General features: G+C 38.3%; 1 protein-coding gene across 1 annotated transcript in view; it reads left to right on the top strand.

Moving 5' to 3' along the window:
- TRAF3IP2 (TRAF3 interacting protein 2) overlaps positions 1–14,499 on the top strand; it is a 70,244-nt gene that overhangs the window by 47,258 nt on the left and 8,487 nt on the right. Inside the window, exons 6-8 of the mRNA XM_074187378.1 lie at positions 4,642–4,730; positions 9,292–9,360; positions 10,607–10,723. Coding sequence (XP_074043479.1) covers positions 4,642–4,730; positions 9,292–9,360; positions 10,607–10,723 — 275 coding nt within the window. The remainder of the gene's footprint in view (positions 1–4,641; positions 4,731–9,291; positions 9,361–10,606; positions 10,724–14,499) is intronic.

Below are 14,499 nucleotides of genomic sequence, written 5' to 3'. Positions count from 1 at the left end.
GTTTCCATAATAGTCATGTGTGAAAGAAGAATTAGAACTAAAGGGAAAAAACATAAAAAAGAAAGAAAAAATATAAAAGAAGTTTTAAAAAGTGAACATAGTATATTATGCTCTATAGTTAGACTCTACAATTTTTTCTCTAGTTGTGGATGGCATGTTCCATCACAAGTCTTTTAGAACTATCCTTGATCACTGAAGTGCTGAGAGGAGCTGAGTCCTTCATAATTTATCATCTCAAAATATTGCTGTTCATGTGTATAGTGTTCTCCTGGTTCTATTCACTTCACTCAGCATCAGTTCATTCAGGTCTTTCCAGGCTTTTCTGAGGTTTAGATATTCATGATTTCTTACAAACTAGTGCTCCATCACATTCATATACTACAACTTGTTCAACCATTCCCCAATTGATGGGCATCCTCTTAATTTCCAATTCTTTGCCACTTCAAAAAGAGATGCCATAAATATTTTTATATATTTACCCTTTTTATGATCTCTTTGAGATATTGATCTAGTAGTGTTGTTGCTGAATCAAGGGGTAAGCACAACAGCTTTATTGCCTTGGAACATAGTTCCAATTTGTACTCCAGAATAGCTGAATCAGTTTACAACTCCACCACAGTTTTGCTTTGTTTCAGTTTCCTACACCCTCTCCAACTTTGATCATTTTCTTTTTTGTCATTTTAGCCAATCTAATGGGTGTGAGGAACCTCACACCTGGCTACTCTAGAGCACATGATGTCTCTCTAAATATTCTCCAATGGGGGTTTCTTATTTTTCCGATTTTGACCCATCTCATATGACCAGGACAAAAGGTGTGAATACTTTTTTGTTCTTCACTCCCACTTTCAGATCATTTATCTGCCACCATATCTCAAAAACCTTTTCTACTGTGAAATCCATGCAATCTTTTTATAAACTCAAATTCCCTTTTTTGTTACTGTCATCTATCAACTCTCAGATTATTTTCCTAGCTTTGTCAATGGCATTAGAATTTGGTTCCTATCTTTCTTTCCATACTATTCTTTGCCATCATAATCTTTGTAATATCAGTATTTATTTGGATAGCATTTCTAACATGCTGACTTTCCATAATTCTTGCCCTGCTAATGTTTAACACCCACCATCTGATTTCATCAATGTTATTCCAGTCTTGATGAAAAGTGGTTAAAGAAAGTCACAAAATCATGATGGTTTTTGCCAGCACAAATTTATAGTGTATAATCTTAACTGGACCCTCTCTGCTACTCAACAATGCTGTCTGTATTCCACTCTCATTGATTCTACAAATCATCATTCATTCATAGCAACTATTTTATTAACTCTTCATATCCCCAACCTCCTAAACTCACAGAGTCCAGTTTCATATGTCTCTTATAAGAAGTCATTCAGTGTGAGCTCCTTCAGTTCCTGTCCATCATACCTCAAAACTCATCAGTATCTTAACCCAATCTCCTTCCCTCCTCTCTTAAAGAAGATATGTTCCCGAGTCTTTGCTAATTCCTCTATTTCATGACACTTCTTCCTCCCACACTCTCCAAGATATTACAAAATCAATCATCTACTTTCTCCCATGCATGCTCAAGGTCCCTTCCCTACTAGTTCCTTCCTATATGCTTAAAGAAAGATTCAGATTTCCCCAATCCTAAAAATTCCGTTTGTTAACCTTTTGCCTCATTCAGTTATCACCATGTCTCTTGCCTTTTGCTATGCTAAACTTCTTTTAAAAAGTCATCAGTACCCAACACTTTCACTCCTTTCAAACCCACTAATTTCTCAGTCCTTTAATGGCTAGCTTCCCTTGTTTTCCTAAAAGTCACCAACAGTTTCCCTAATTGCCAGGTCCAATGTTTTGGGTTTTTTTTTTCAGTTGTTTCTCCCTGGATTCTTGGCAGCATTTGACACTATTTATTATCCACACCTTTTGGATGTACTCGCCTTCTTTGTTTTCTGAGACACCATATGCTGCTAGTTTTTCTTCTGCCTTTCTCATTTACCCTCAGATCTCTTAGTGAACCCTTCCTGACCCCTTAAAATAATAATTTATATTTAAAGTCTGCAAAACACTTTATCTAATTTAATCCTCACAACTGATTCTGTAAGGTTCATACTGTTTTAACACCTATTTTATATATGAGAAAACTGAGGCTCCCCAAGGTTAAACAACTCATTCAGGATTGCATGGCTAATAGGTTACTAGTGAGGCAGGATCTGAACCAAGGTCTTTCTGATTCCAAGTCTAAAGAACTTTTCACCATTCCATCGCATCACTTCCTCAATATTCTTATTCCCTAAAGTTCTATCCCTTAGGTCTTTCCCCCCTACATTATATTCCTTATTAATATCATTCATCCCTACACCTTCAGTTACAATCTCTCAATAGATGGTTCTTAAATCTACATAGAATCACAAATCACATTCTTATTTTTCCTTTCTCCTTGCTTTTGTTCATGCTGTTCCCTCTTCTTAGAATGCCCTTCTACACCCATTTCCATGCCTTGAAATTCTGTCCATAAAAACTAGTTCCACTACCATCTCCTTTCATGAAGCCTCCATTCTAATTTCCTCAATTAATGAAAATTCTTCCCTCCCCAACACACCTTGACATATCACTTAGTTTAGAGTTCTCTTCTCCCCTTTCCATATATCATTTTATATTGTTTTCATCTAATGGATTCTGAGCTCTGTGGGGTAGGAAATATGTCTCATTTAATTTTCTTATCACCCTCCAGGACCCAATGTATAAATAGTAGGTACCTAATAAATAATTGAAGTTGCCCTACCTTCCTAATCATACTCCCCTGGAGAAGTCAGAGAAGATCATCAGGACCTCAGAGAGCATCAAGCAATGAAAAAGGGCTCAGAGGGTGATCCTCTGTTCTCACCTATTTCCCTAGGGTACCCACTTAGTGATTCCCAGCTCTATTGTCATATTCCAGGACACAGAGAATTGCTTGGGCACAGTACCAAGGATGACTGCAGGCAGACAGTGATGACTTCATCACAAGGGCAAGAGAGACTCTGGGTACTGGTTTAAAGTCATCATGTGACTTTGGAGCCTTCAGAACATCTATAGGGAGGCCCCCTAAACTTAGAGACATGGGTTTGAATTCTGATTCTGCTATTTATTCTCTGAGGAACATTGGGCAGGTTACCCAGATTACTCGGTGGGTCTCAGTTTTCTCATCTGTAAAATACTGGAAGATACTAAAGGAACTATTAGGAAGTCTCTTCCAGTTCTAAATTCTCTGATTTTGTGCCTTATCCTCCATTGGCCATATAAGCAACAGCCTCAAAGCCCTAAATGGTCTAATGGTTTCCATTAACAGAATTTCAAAATTTTAATGTTAGGAGGCCTTCAGCAGTCACATCCTCTAACTTATGGCTAAAAAGAATTTTTATTATAATGTACTCAGCAAGTGTTTGTTCAATTTCTTCTTCGAGACCTACAACACTACCTCTGAAGGCAAGGAAACTCCTTTTAGACAGCTTTAATTAGTTTTTTATTTTTTCTTATTTAGCTTCTTTAACTCTTTTATTTTCCCAATTATATGAGAGATAATTTTCTCCATCCTATCTTTCTCTCCCCTCATCCTAGGATAGCAAGTAATATGATATAGGTTATATATCTGCAATCATGTTACCTATTTTCTATATTAGCCATCAACAGCTTTAATTGTTAAGAAGATTTTCCATGAATTGATGCAAAGTGAAGTGAACAGAACCAGAACATTGTATACAGTATCAGCAATGTTGTACGATAACCAATCATGATCAACTTATCTCTTCTTTGTTAATAACACAATCCAAAACAATTCCAAGGGACTCATGATGAAAAATGCTATCCATCTTCAGAGAAAGAACTAATGTAGTCTGAATGTAGATCAAAGCATACTATTTTCACTTCATTTTTTTCATGCTTTTTTTTCCCTTTTGGTCTATTTTCTTCTTTCATAGCATGACTAATCATGCTTTTACATGATTATACATATATAGCCTATATCAAATTGCTTACCCTCTTAGAGATGGGGGAAGATGAGGAAGAAAGGAAAAAATTTGGAACTTAAAAATTTTTAATTGAGTGTTAAAATTTTTCTTTACATGTAATTTAAAAAATAAAATACTATAAAAAATTTTTTAAAAAGAAGTTTTTCCTGGATTTGCTATTTCTAACTTCTACTTATTGCACCTGGTTTTGCATTATTATACCAAGTAACACAAATCTAATCATTCTTTTAAATGATAACCTTTCAAATATTTGAAGACAAGTTCTCCCCAAAATCTTCTATTTTCCAAGAAAAACATTTGCAGTTGATTCAGCTGAGGCCTTGCTCTCTTTGGTCAGCAAGTAAAACCCTTATTAGTCACCTGCCTCTTGAACTCATCTTTTTCCAAGTCCCCTTTCACCTTAATTGACTGAACTGATGTGCACAGATAACCTTAGCCTTCCTGGATTGTAGACTCAGAGGACTTATAAACTAATCCAGTTCTCCTCCCTTGGCTGGAGGTATAATCCTATCAATGGGCTGGACAGGTTTCCCTTTATAGAAGAATAACTGAAACTGAATAAAATTTGGTCATGTTTCTTTGAATTGAGTGCCTTGGCTACTTTCTAATTTATGTGAAAAAAAAAATCTCTCTTAGGAAAAGTCTTCATAACCTACTCTGTGGACACAGCTGGAGAGGTCGTGAAATTTGTGAACTTTTTGTTGGTAAATGGATTTCAAACTGCTGTAAGTATTTTGTTCTAAGAGAAAATGAAATAGCAAGGGAGAAAAGATAACAAATCAAAAAGAAGAGAAAGAGATAAATACAGAAGCTAGCTATTGACAGTTTAAACTATCTTATTTATGTTTCATCTGAATACAAACTTAATGGTTGTAGGTTTAGGTAAATTTGAAATTATTCAAGTTCTCTCCCAATGTTTCCTGTGTACTCTTTTGAAATAACTTTAATAACACTGAAAACAAGCATGAGTCTCCTCCATAACCAAATAGGAACAGAAAACTTCTGGTGCATATGTTATCAAGAGGAAGCATGATAGATTACACAGATGGTTAGACTTACAATCACCAAGGCCTGGGTTCAAATCCCATCTTTGACACTTACAAGTTATATAGTCTCCATTAATCCACTTAACCTCCATGAGCCTCGGGTTTTCTCAACCGTAAAATGGGATATTATACCTGTAATTCCTATATCAAAAGGCTGAAATGAGGAGAAGTATGTTAAATACTGTCCACCTTCCACATGTCAGAGACTAACTTCTATCTGCTAGACAGATGTGGTTATGCTCCTTACCATGATTGTCTCCTTTTGTTTCGTAAACTTTGCTTTATGATGAGAGGTAAAGTGATACAACAGATAGAAAGCCAATCTCAAATTCCAGAGGACTTGGGTTCAAGCTTTTGCAAATACTTGTTCTGTGACCCTCAACAAATCGTTTAATCTCTCAGAGTCCCCAGCAATTTTCTGAGACTGTAAATTACTTAAAAGGAACCATTTGGTAAAGGGTGTTCCTCTCTGAGAGCTCTCTGCACCAATGAAATCACAGGCCAATTTACATTCCCACCACTGCATATGAAATAATAATGTCTTTGAAATTCTCCCGTTCAGTGATGCTGTATTAAAAACAATGGTCTAAAAGGGAAAAATTGCTTTAACTCAGTCTTGCAAATAGATTTACTTATTCATTGATCCTAGATGACCAAATCTCAAGTGAAATTGGGGAGATTTTGTCAGAGGTAATGGGGGAAGAAGAAAGGCAGGGTACCTTTGTCCATTTAATTTTAGGCCACATTAAATAGTATCACCATAGTTTGGGTTCATCTCGGCACACATACTGACTTTCTTTTCTGACTCCCTGATCCCTTTCAGTATAGGGAATAATTGGCCAATTCTATCCAGTGCTCTGATTCTTTCTTCACTAGACCAAGCAATCTGGAAACAAATATTTTAATCCCACTTCTGCTGCTAACAATGTGTGATCTTGGGCCAATCCAGGGAGCTCAGAAAATTCTGACTCTTCTTGCCCTATCACAGTTTTTTCATCCAATGCAGCCTAAGATAAGACCATGGTGGAGGTTCTTTAGAGAAATGAAATCATATCAGGAGCTATTTGTAAGACACTGCAGATTTTTACAAGACGAGAGGCCTCTCTCTTCCCTCATGAAGTCCTCTGTGTACTCAGTGAGAATGCAATAAATATTAATTGCTGATGATTACATTCTGCAAGATGGTGAAAAATTGAAGGAATGCATAAAAAATAGGCAGTTTGTACGATAAAGAGGGAGAGGAAAGAGGGGACTTGTCACTTAAATTTTCTTTTTCAAAATTACTTAAGCATCACTTAACAGAGGTATCTATTTAAATTCATCATTTTTTTTCTAATAAAATCTGACTGGTCTAGGAACTCTCAAAATTTTTAAAAATACATTAGTGCACATGTTGTGATAAAATCTCAATTCCTTTGTTTCTGAGTAACCAGCATTTTGCTTTCTTGCTGATGAAATTTTTCTTTTAAAAGTCTTGGTCTAGTATGCATCAAGGTCAAATTCCAGAGCCCCAGGCAAAAAAGGTTCAAAAGGCAGTGTTCAGCTCCTCCCACTTCCTTACTCTTATCACAAAATAAATAGATTATCTTTGGAATAAGCTGGTATCCTTTTGTGGTCTCCTTGACAATCTTGGACTGCCTGGGTTATGGATGCCTACAGTGGTCTTCTAAATTGAAGTCTTTGGCACAGGCCACATACTTAGGTCACCAGTGGACTCATTATAGACTAGCAAGGATGGCACTCTCAAGCCCTGAGAGGGTTAATGGCCATGCCTCCCTTATCTACTATCATTGGGTAATTTACATTTGCTGCCAGAGTCACATTGCTCAAAAGACTTCAGAAGATTATCACTTGCCCAGTCCTCAGGTTCCAAGCAGATGAAAACCATAGCTCAACTCGTAATAATACTCTCATCTCCATAGTTTGGTAAGGCTGACCAAGGGCTTCCCTCCCAGTAATTCTATTGGGAGTGGCAACTATAGAAATTATTACCAGCAACTTACAGATGAGTACCTGGGGCTCAGAAAGGTCAAATGAATTACCCTCGTACAACTAATAAGTTGTTAGAAGGGCAATTCAAACCCAGGTATTTCATTACTCCATTTCTAGCACTCTCTACCACTTGTGTTTCTCTCCAGACAGATGTAGCTCTGCTATTTGGGAGATTCAATCAGCCAGCATTTATTGAGTATCACTATGGGTCCAGGCACTGTGGGGCACATGAATCTACCAAATGAAACACACTCTCTTTCTTAGAGGAACATAAAGTCTAATTTGAAGGGTAAAATATACACAAAATAGTGAATAAGAAAACATAATAAAGAAGGGCCAAATTGCATGGCACAACTAATAAGATAAGACTGACTGCATACAGGAACTTGTATAATTATAGGGGCAGATAATGACTTTAAAAGGAATTAAGAAGCAAGAGAACTTAATAAGGATTGCAAGCATCTGCAAAAAATTCATGGAGAAAGGGGATGTGAACTGGTCCTTGAAAACAACCAGAGAGGACATTTGGCAGGGATAGAGAGGTCAGGAGAGATGAGTCCAAGCATGGAGGTATCAGGAGGGATCAGCCCGACCAGAGTGAAGAGTACATGTTAGAGAAGCAATAGGAAACAAGGTTAAAGGGGTAGTGAGAGATCAAATGATGAAGAGACTTGAAAGCCAGGCAGAGAGGATGGATGATTTGAAGTCTGAGTGGATCCAGTAAGTAATAATCAGCCCTCATAAGGATCTCGAGCACAGGCAGTGATGTGAAAAAGGCAATGTTTTACGGCTATTATCTTGGCATCTGTATGTAGGGTGGCTTAGACAGCATAGTCACAGGGAAAGACATTTCACTCTCTCTTAGGTAGCCAATTTTCAGTATGTAATCACCCTAGAGTCAACATTTCCCCCTATATAACCATACTGCCAAGTGGGGATATTCTAGTTAGTTCTCTATGGAATTGGAGAATAATAACCATCTTCTAAATATAACTCCTAAACTGGAAGTCATCAGGGCCATCAAAGTGCACAAACTCCTCTCTCAGGCTAAATAATCCCAATTTTTCACCTTTCATAATAAGAATTATTTGCATTCCAGGATTCAATTTAGTTATTATTACTTGGGCTTTCCCCTGGTTTAATTTTTACATTTTATTTCATTTTAAAAATTCTTAATGCCCTATTAAATAAGATAATAAATAGGATTAAAATAGGATAATAGATTGATCTTAGAGGCCAGAGAGTTCAATATTCTCATTTTACAAAAAAGGAAACTGAGGAAAGATAAAGTGATTTGCCTAAGATGAAACAGGTAGTGACAAAGGTAGGATCTGAACCCATATCTTTTGGCTTCAAATCCAGGGTTCTTTCCATTAAATCAATATTTAAGTTGGTACCACTCCCCTTAAATCCATGTGCAAAGTACTGTGTTTTTCCATAATCTTTTTTGAAATATCTAAATCCATTGTTATGGAAAATGGCATTCACATCCAGAGGGAAAAACCATGGAGTCTGAATTCCGTATTTTCACTTTTTAAAACTTATTTTATGCTTTTTTTTTCTTTTTCTCATGGCTTTTCCCCCTTTAGTTCTGATTCTTCTTTCACAACATGACTAATATGGAAATATGTTACATGATTATACATGTTTAACTTAGATTATTCACTGTCATGGCAGGAAGGGAGGGAAGCAGAAAAATGTTAAATGCAAAAACTTACAAAAAGATGAATGTTGAAAATAATCCTTATGAATAATTTAAAAAATAAATAACATTCAAAGAAAAAAAAAAGAAATATCCAAGTCCAAATTGAACATGATACTCTAATTAGGCATCTGATCAATGTAGACTACAGAACTCTTATTCCTGGTTCTGCCATGTTTTACATTGTTAGGATCATTTTTATTTTTGTTTGCTTATTTGTTAAACATTGCTGACCCATTAAACTTATGACTTTCAGCTTTTAAAAAAAATATATAATTGGGAATAGCTTTGGTGTGAGAGCCATTGTAATTGTATAAATAGAGATAAGAACTGTTATTAATAAATGTTAAGTATTCCAATTTTAAACATGTTGAGATATGAAATAATTTAAGGAATTTTTCTTTTATTCTTTAGATATGGGTTCATCCCCAAAATAATTAGCAACTAGCTGGACATTTTAAAATCTCTTTCTATGCATGTTTTTTCACACCCCGAATCTGCTGTCAACTTCATTAACACTCTCTCCCCCAAATCTTCTTCTTACAGATAGACATATTTGAGGATAGAGTCCGAGGCATTGACATCATTAAATGGATGGAGCGCTACCTTCGTGATGTAAGCAAACACACCAAGACTACAAGGTCTACTCATTTTTTCCTTGGGAGAGTTTCTTTCATTTATTCATTCGACAGACTTTTATGAAGTATCTAGTAGATGCCAGACAGAGTTAGGTGCTGAGGATACAAAGCTAAAAACAAGATAGGGTTATACAATTCTAGATTCTTGGTTCAGAAGCTTTGCTGTTTGCATTTGTCTGACCCTAAGAAACTCACTCTTCTTGTGAGTCACGCTTAGCAAGGACAGAGGGAGGGAGGAAGGATGAGAAGGTGGGTGACATTATCCTGTGGAGGGAGGAAAAACTGGCAAATGGAAAATAATGAAGAGATCAGCTGCAAATGATTGATAAAAATCAGGGCAAACTTTAAAAAAAAATAAAAGATGAGATTCCCAGTCTAATGGGAGTTCAACATTTTCCGGTCCCCCTTCTCTTCTTCCCTCCCCAGTCCTTCAGTGTTTTGTTTAGTCTTGGGGCTTTCCTGAGCAGGCTCCCTTCTTACTGGATACTCTGTCATCTCTGAAGCCCCTTAAATCATCCACAGCAGTTCTCTGCTCACTGAGCTGTGATTTGTTTTCCTGGGGCTGGCCGGCCAAGCTCTGTGTAGAGGACACTCTGCAGTTTAACAGGAAAGAAATGGATGGTTGCGGCTGCATCCTGGTTGGTACTGACCGGTGCTGCGGCTGCTGTCTGGTTGGTGCCAACCTAACCTTTCTGCAGAAGCCCAGGGGGGTCTGGAGCCTCCTGACAATGCAGGCCTTTTGTCTGAAGTGTGGAGGGGTTGGCTTTGTGCAGAGAACCTTTTTTTTTTCTGATTCTTAGGCTGCACTCAAATGGAAAGGCAGCCATTAGTTTCAGAACTACAGTTCATCATTGATGCAAAGTCTTTTCTGCATGGATGCTGAATCTGCTGAATGCTTTTCTCTCACATAATGCAAGCCTTCCTGAGCTGGTTATTCAGAATAGCGACAGAAAATGGCGGGCAATAAATATCTATTTGGAGACTGCCTCCTCCAGCCATTTAGATCAGGTTTTTGATTGGAGAGGGAGAGGGGAAAACAAGTGGATGGACAGGGTAGGGGTTATGATGCGGTTTATTTTCCTGAATGAATGAAACTTGTCCTCCTCCCTCAGCTCACCAGGGAGAGAATACTTAAGATGCTGGCTGGCTGGTTTCCAACCTGCCTTTACCAAACAGACTGCACTTTACACGTCCATAAAAGTGCTTCTCTCTCTCATTAACAGAAGACAGTGATGATAATCATTGCAATCAGCCCCAAATACAAACAGGATGTGGAAGGAGCAGAGTCCCAGATGGACGAAGATGAGCATGGCTTACATACTAAGTATATTCATAGGATGGTAAGTCCTGGGCAGACAAGGGTTCCTGAGAGAAGCTGCGGGAGCTCACCTTCCTGCAGGGATAGGTGTTCTCTCTAACAAAGTATATCTCCTTCCCCAGGGCTCAGCACTGTGCTTACCTGGCTGTGTAAAAAGGCACTGGAAGCTGGCTAGGATGGGTTAGAGTGGAAGGCAGCATGGGGTAGAGCAAAAGACCCTTGGATCTACAGTTGAAGGTCTTGAACTTCATCCCTGTTCTCACCATTCCCTGACTCCCTGACCTGATCAAATAATCCTGTGTCTCAGGTCCCTTCCCCCATAAAATAAGGAGGCTTAGACTAGGTGATCTTCTAGCTCCCAATCAGTGTTGCCATGACTGAAATGTAAAATAAAAACTGTCATTCAAGAGACTTGAGATCAAGTTTCATATTGTATGATGCTGGTCAAGTTAATTTTATCTCTTGGCCTCAGCTCCCTCATCTGTAACATGGGGGTAATAATATTTGTAAAACTCACCTCACACGGTTGTTTGGTATTTGTTTTTGAGGAAAATGCTATAGTGTGAGATATTCATATTATTAGGTCAGATTTGCTTCTCTTGCCCTCTCTAAAGTCAAGGGCAGAAGGCTCTAACTCACGGCTGGCCTGTGGAGAATACTATAACTAGGACTGATCGAAGAACTTAGGAGAAAACAGGTTTTGGCACAACTTAAAGCTAACAACCAGAGTAGTCTACCAATGGGGATGTAAGCAGTGATTTCACTGTTACTGAGGAGGCTCAAAAAGAGGCTGAATACTCATCTTCTGGGGATATTAGGAAGGAGGTTGGACTCGCTCCAGGTTTTCCATCCACCTGCCTCCCATCAGCAGCAGTAGCTCACCAGTAGGTGAGCTTTGCAACAGCAAGCAATTACAGAGAATGAGCCTTCCACTTTATGACAGGGGTAAAGAAGCCCCGGTTTTTACTACCAAAGACCCTTACTACTTAAAGCTTAGCTACATCAAACTGAATCTTTTCTTTCTTCCTCTCATGCCATGATTTCTTTTCCTCCCCAACTCTCAGTCCCTGATCCTGCTGCTGACAAGGTGGTGGATGAATGATAGCACATCTGGGTTAGGCAACACTAGATTGGATCCCTCTTAAGTTCTAATGGGCTGAGGGCAGATGTTTGCCCCCAATCCAAACCATTCCATTACTCTGGGTCATCCTATTCATCAAGAACAGGGGCAAAGGACCTGGAATGAGAACTGGAGCAGCGGGATCAGGGATCTCTCTCAAAGTCAAGGGGACAAGATCAGGATCTAGAGCTAGGAGGCCAGTCATGGGTGCTAATTCAGAATGCCAAGTGAAGCAGGGCTAAAGGGCTGGTACTCCATATAGGTTGAGAACATATGGACTGGGGCAGGATGGCTGGCATTTAGCTCCTTAAGTCATCATTGGCTCAGCCTCTTTCTCAGGGTTCACAATCATAGAATTTATAGTTGGAAGGGTCACTGGAGACTTAACCTCTATGGGCCTCAGTTCTTCATATATAAAGTAAGAGATGATCTCTATTCACGAGGTGAGCTTTGATTCTAATTTCTGAGATCCAGAGAGAGTTAAGTGCACTTGCTTGTCCTCATATAGCTAATAAATACATCTGAGATATGATCCCAGGTCCTCTTATTCCAAATCCACAGCTCTTTCCACTATACATGGGACAAAGTCTGAATGAAAGACAGAGCTTATATCTGATCTTGGAAGCAGGAGACAGTATTAAAGAACAAAATTAGGAAGTGAGAAAAAGCATACAGATATTGCCTCTGGTTTCAGGAGCCCAATGGTTTTCATGTTGAAGTCCTAAACTGACTCATAATCATTACCTGATTCAGAGTTTTTATAGTCCTCGGTCATCAGTTGACACAATGAAACCTCTGGTGGTCTGGAAGCACACTCCTAGGGCTCAAGTTGGCTTTCTCCATTTCTGAGCACACAGTTCATGCCAACAGCTGGTGAGTGGGTAGTATTGCAACCTGGGCCAGTTCTTGGGGGAAATACACTCAGAAATGTTCCTTCTCCGGGTCCCCAGAGTTCAGCTGAACCAGGCAAGCATACATGGGATGATTACAGGCTTATGGACTGACTAGTCTAGGTGTGATTGAAATATGTGAAAATTTAATTAACTGGAGTTTGGTATCAAGACCCTTCCATCACACTGAATAGATGATAGGGAGATCAGGGACAGGAGAGTTCCTGCTAAATAAGTTGACTCCTTGGGATTTGTGTGATAGGTAAGAAATTCCAGGATGATCAGCATTGCAACTCGATGGTGTTGGTGGAGAAGTCCCCACTGACAGACCAGTAAGCAGAGCAAAAATGAGTCGTGTTGACCAGAAGTTCAATTATACAATTATAGTACAGCTAGCAGTTAGCTTCAACCTGGTGTCCAGACATATTTTGTAACAACCATTTATTGGCCCCCTTAAATCTAACACCCTTCACCTCCATGTCCAGCTCCACATTCTGGTGCTTATGAGTCTGTACTCTTATTAATGCTTAGACACATATTTGTGTTGCTCTTTACAGATTACAAAACATTTTCTACTCAACAACCCTGAGAGGTGGGAAACCATATTTCCATTTTGCAAATGGAAATAGTGAAGCTTTAGAAAGGTGAAATGATTGCCCCAAAGTCTCACAGTTGTTAAATAATAGCAGAGTCTACATTTGAATTCAACTCTTTTGACCATGAAACAGTGGTGTATTGACTATGAAGTCCTTTGATACTTACTACCTATGTGGACTTGGGTAAATAACCTGATCTCTCTGGGCCTGTTTCCTCACCTGTAAAATGAGGGAACTGAACTAAAAGTCCTGAAGTTCCTTTATACCTCTAAATCATCTTTTCATAGTAGGACTCCAGTGTTCTTGCTCCTTTTTTGCTGATAATGATTCTTGAAAATTCAGTCTATATATAATTTAAGTTAATTGACTTTTGGAGGGAATGATTACATGAAAATGATACTTGTGAAAGAAAAAAAAAATTCCAGGGTGAGAAAATAGTTCGAGTGTTGTTATTGTTCAATTGTTTTCAGTGGTGTCCAATTCTTCATGACCACATTTAGGGTTTTCTTGGCAAAGGTACTGGATGGTTTTGCCATTTCCTTCTCTATCTTCATTTTATAGATGAGGAAACTGAGACAAACATAGTTAAGTGACCTACCCAGGGTCACATATCTAGTGTCTGATGCTAGATTTGAACTCAGGTCCTGCTGACAGCAAGTCCTGTAATCTAACCACCTAACTGCCCTGTAAAATAGTTTGGACCTATGATTTTATTGTTGTGAAGAACTCTTAATCAGGAAACTCCCTCCCCTGATACATAATGGCAACTTGTGTGTACTTTATAATCCTAAGAGATTTGCTTAGATTACCCAGAGATTAAAGGACTTGCCCATGATCTAGTACATTTGTATATCTGGTATATTTGTAAAAGTCAGTACTTGAACCCAGACCTTTTGACTACAAGCCCAGTGCTTATTTCACTATATAGTTAAGCTCAGTTTTTATATAATTTTGAAATATTTGTAGAGCGTCTTCTGATTTTTTAAAAAGAAAATGGTTATGAAAAACTATGCAGTTTGAAAATCATATTTAAAAAAATTGGAACTAATGTTTCACTCTATTGCTTAGCATGGCACCATGCAGAGGAAAAGAGTTAAAATTATTAGCTCTTGGTGTTCCAATAAGGAAATTAGAATCATAATGCTACCCGTGCCTGTGTGTGTGTGTGTGCAGGTAGCATTAATTAACCTCT

The sequence above is a fragment of the Macrotis lagotis genome, chromosome 5 (assembly GCF_037893015.1).
Source record: "Macrotis lagotis isolate mMagLag1 chromosome 5, bilby.v1.9.chrom.fasta, whole genome shotgun sequence".
Classification (NCBI taxonomy): domain Eukaryota; kingdom Metazoa; phylum Chordata; class Mammalia; order Peramelemorphia; family Peramelidae; genus Macrotis; species Macrotis lagotis.
The sequence above is the reverse complement of the archived record's forward strand: the minus strand, read 5'-3'. Positions and strand labels throughout refer to the sequence as shown.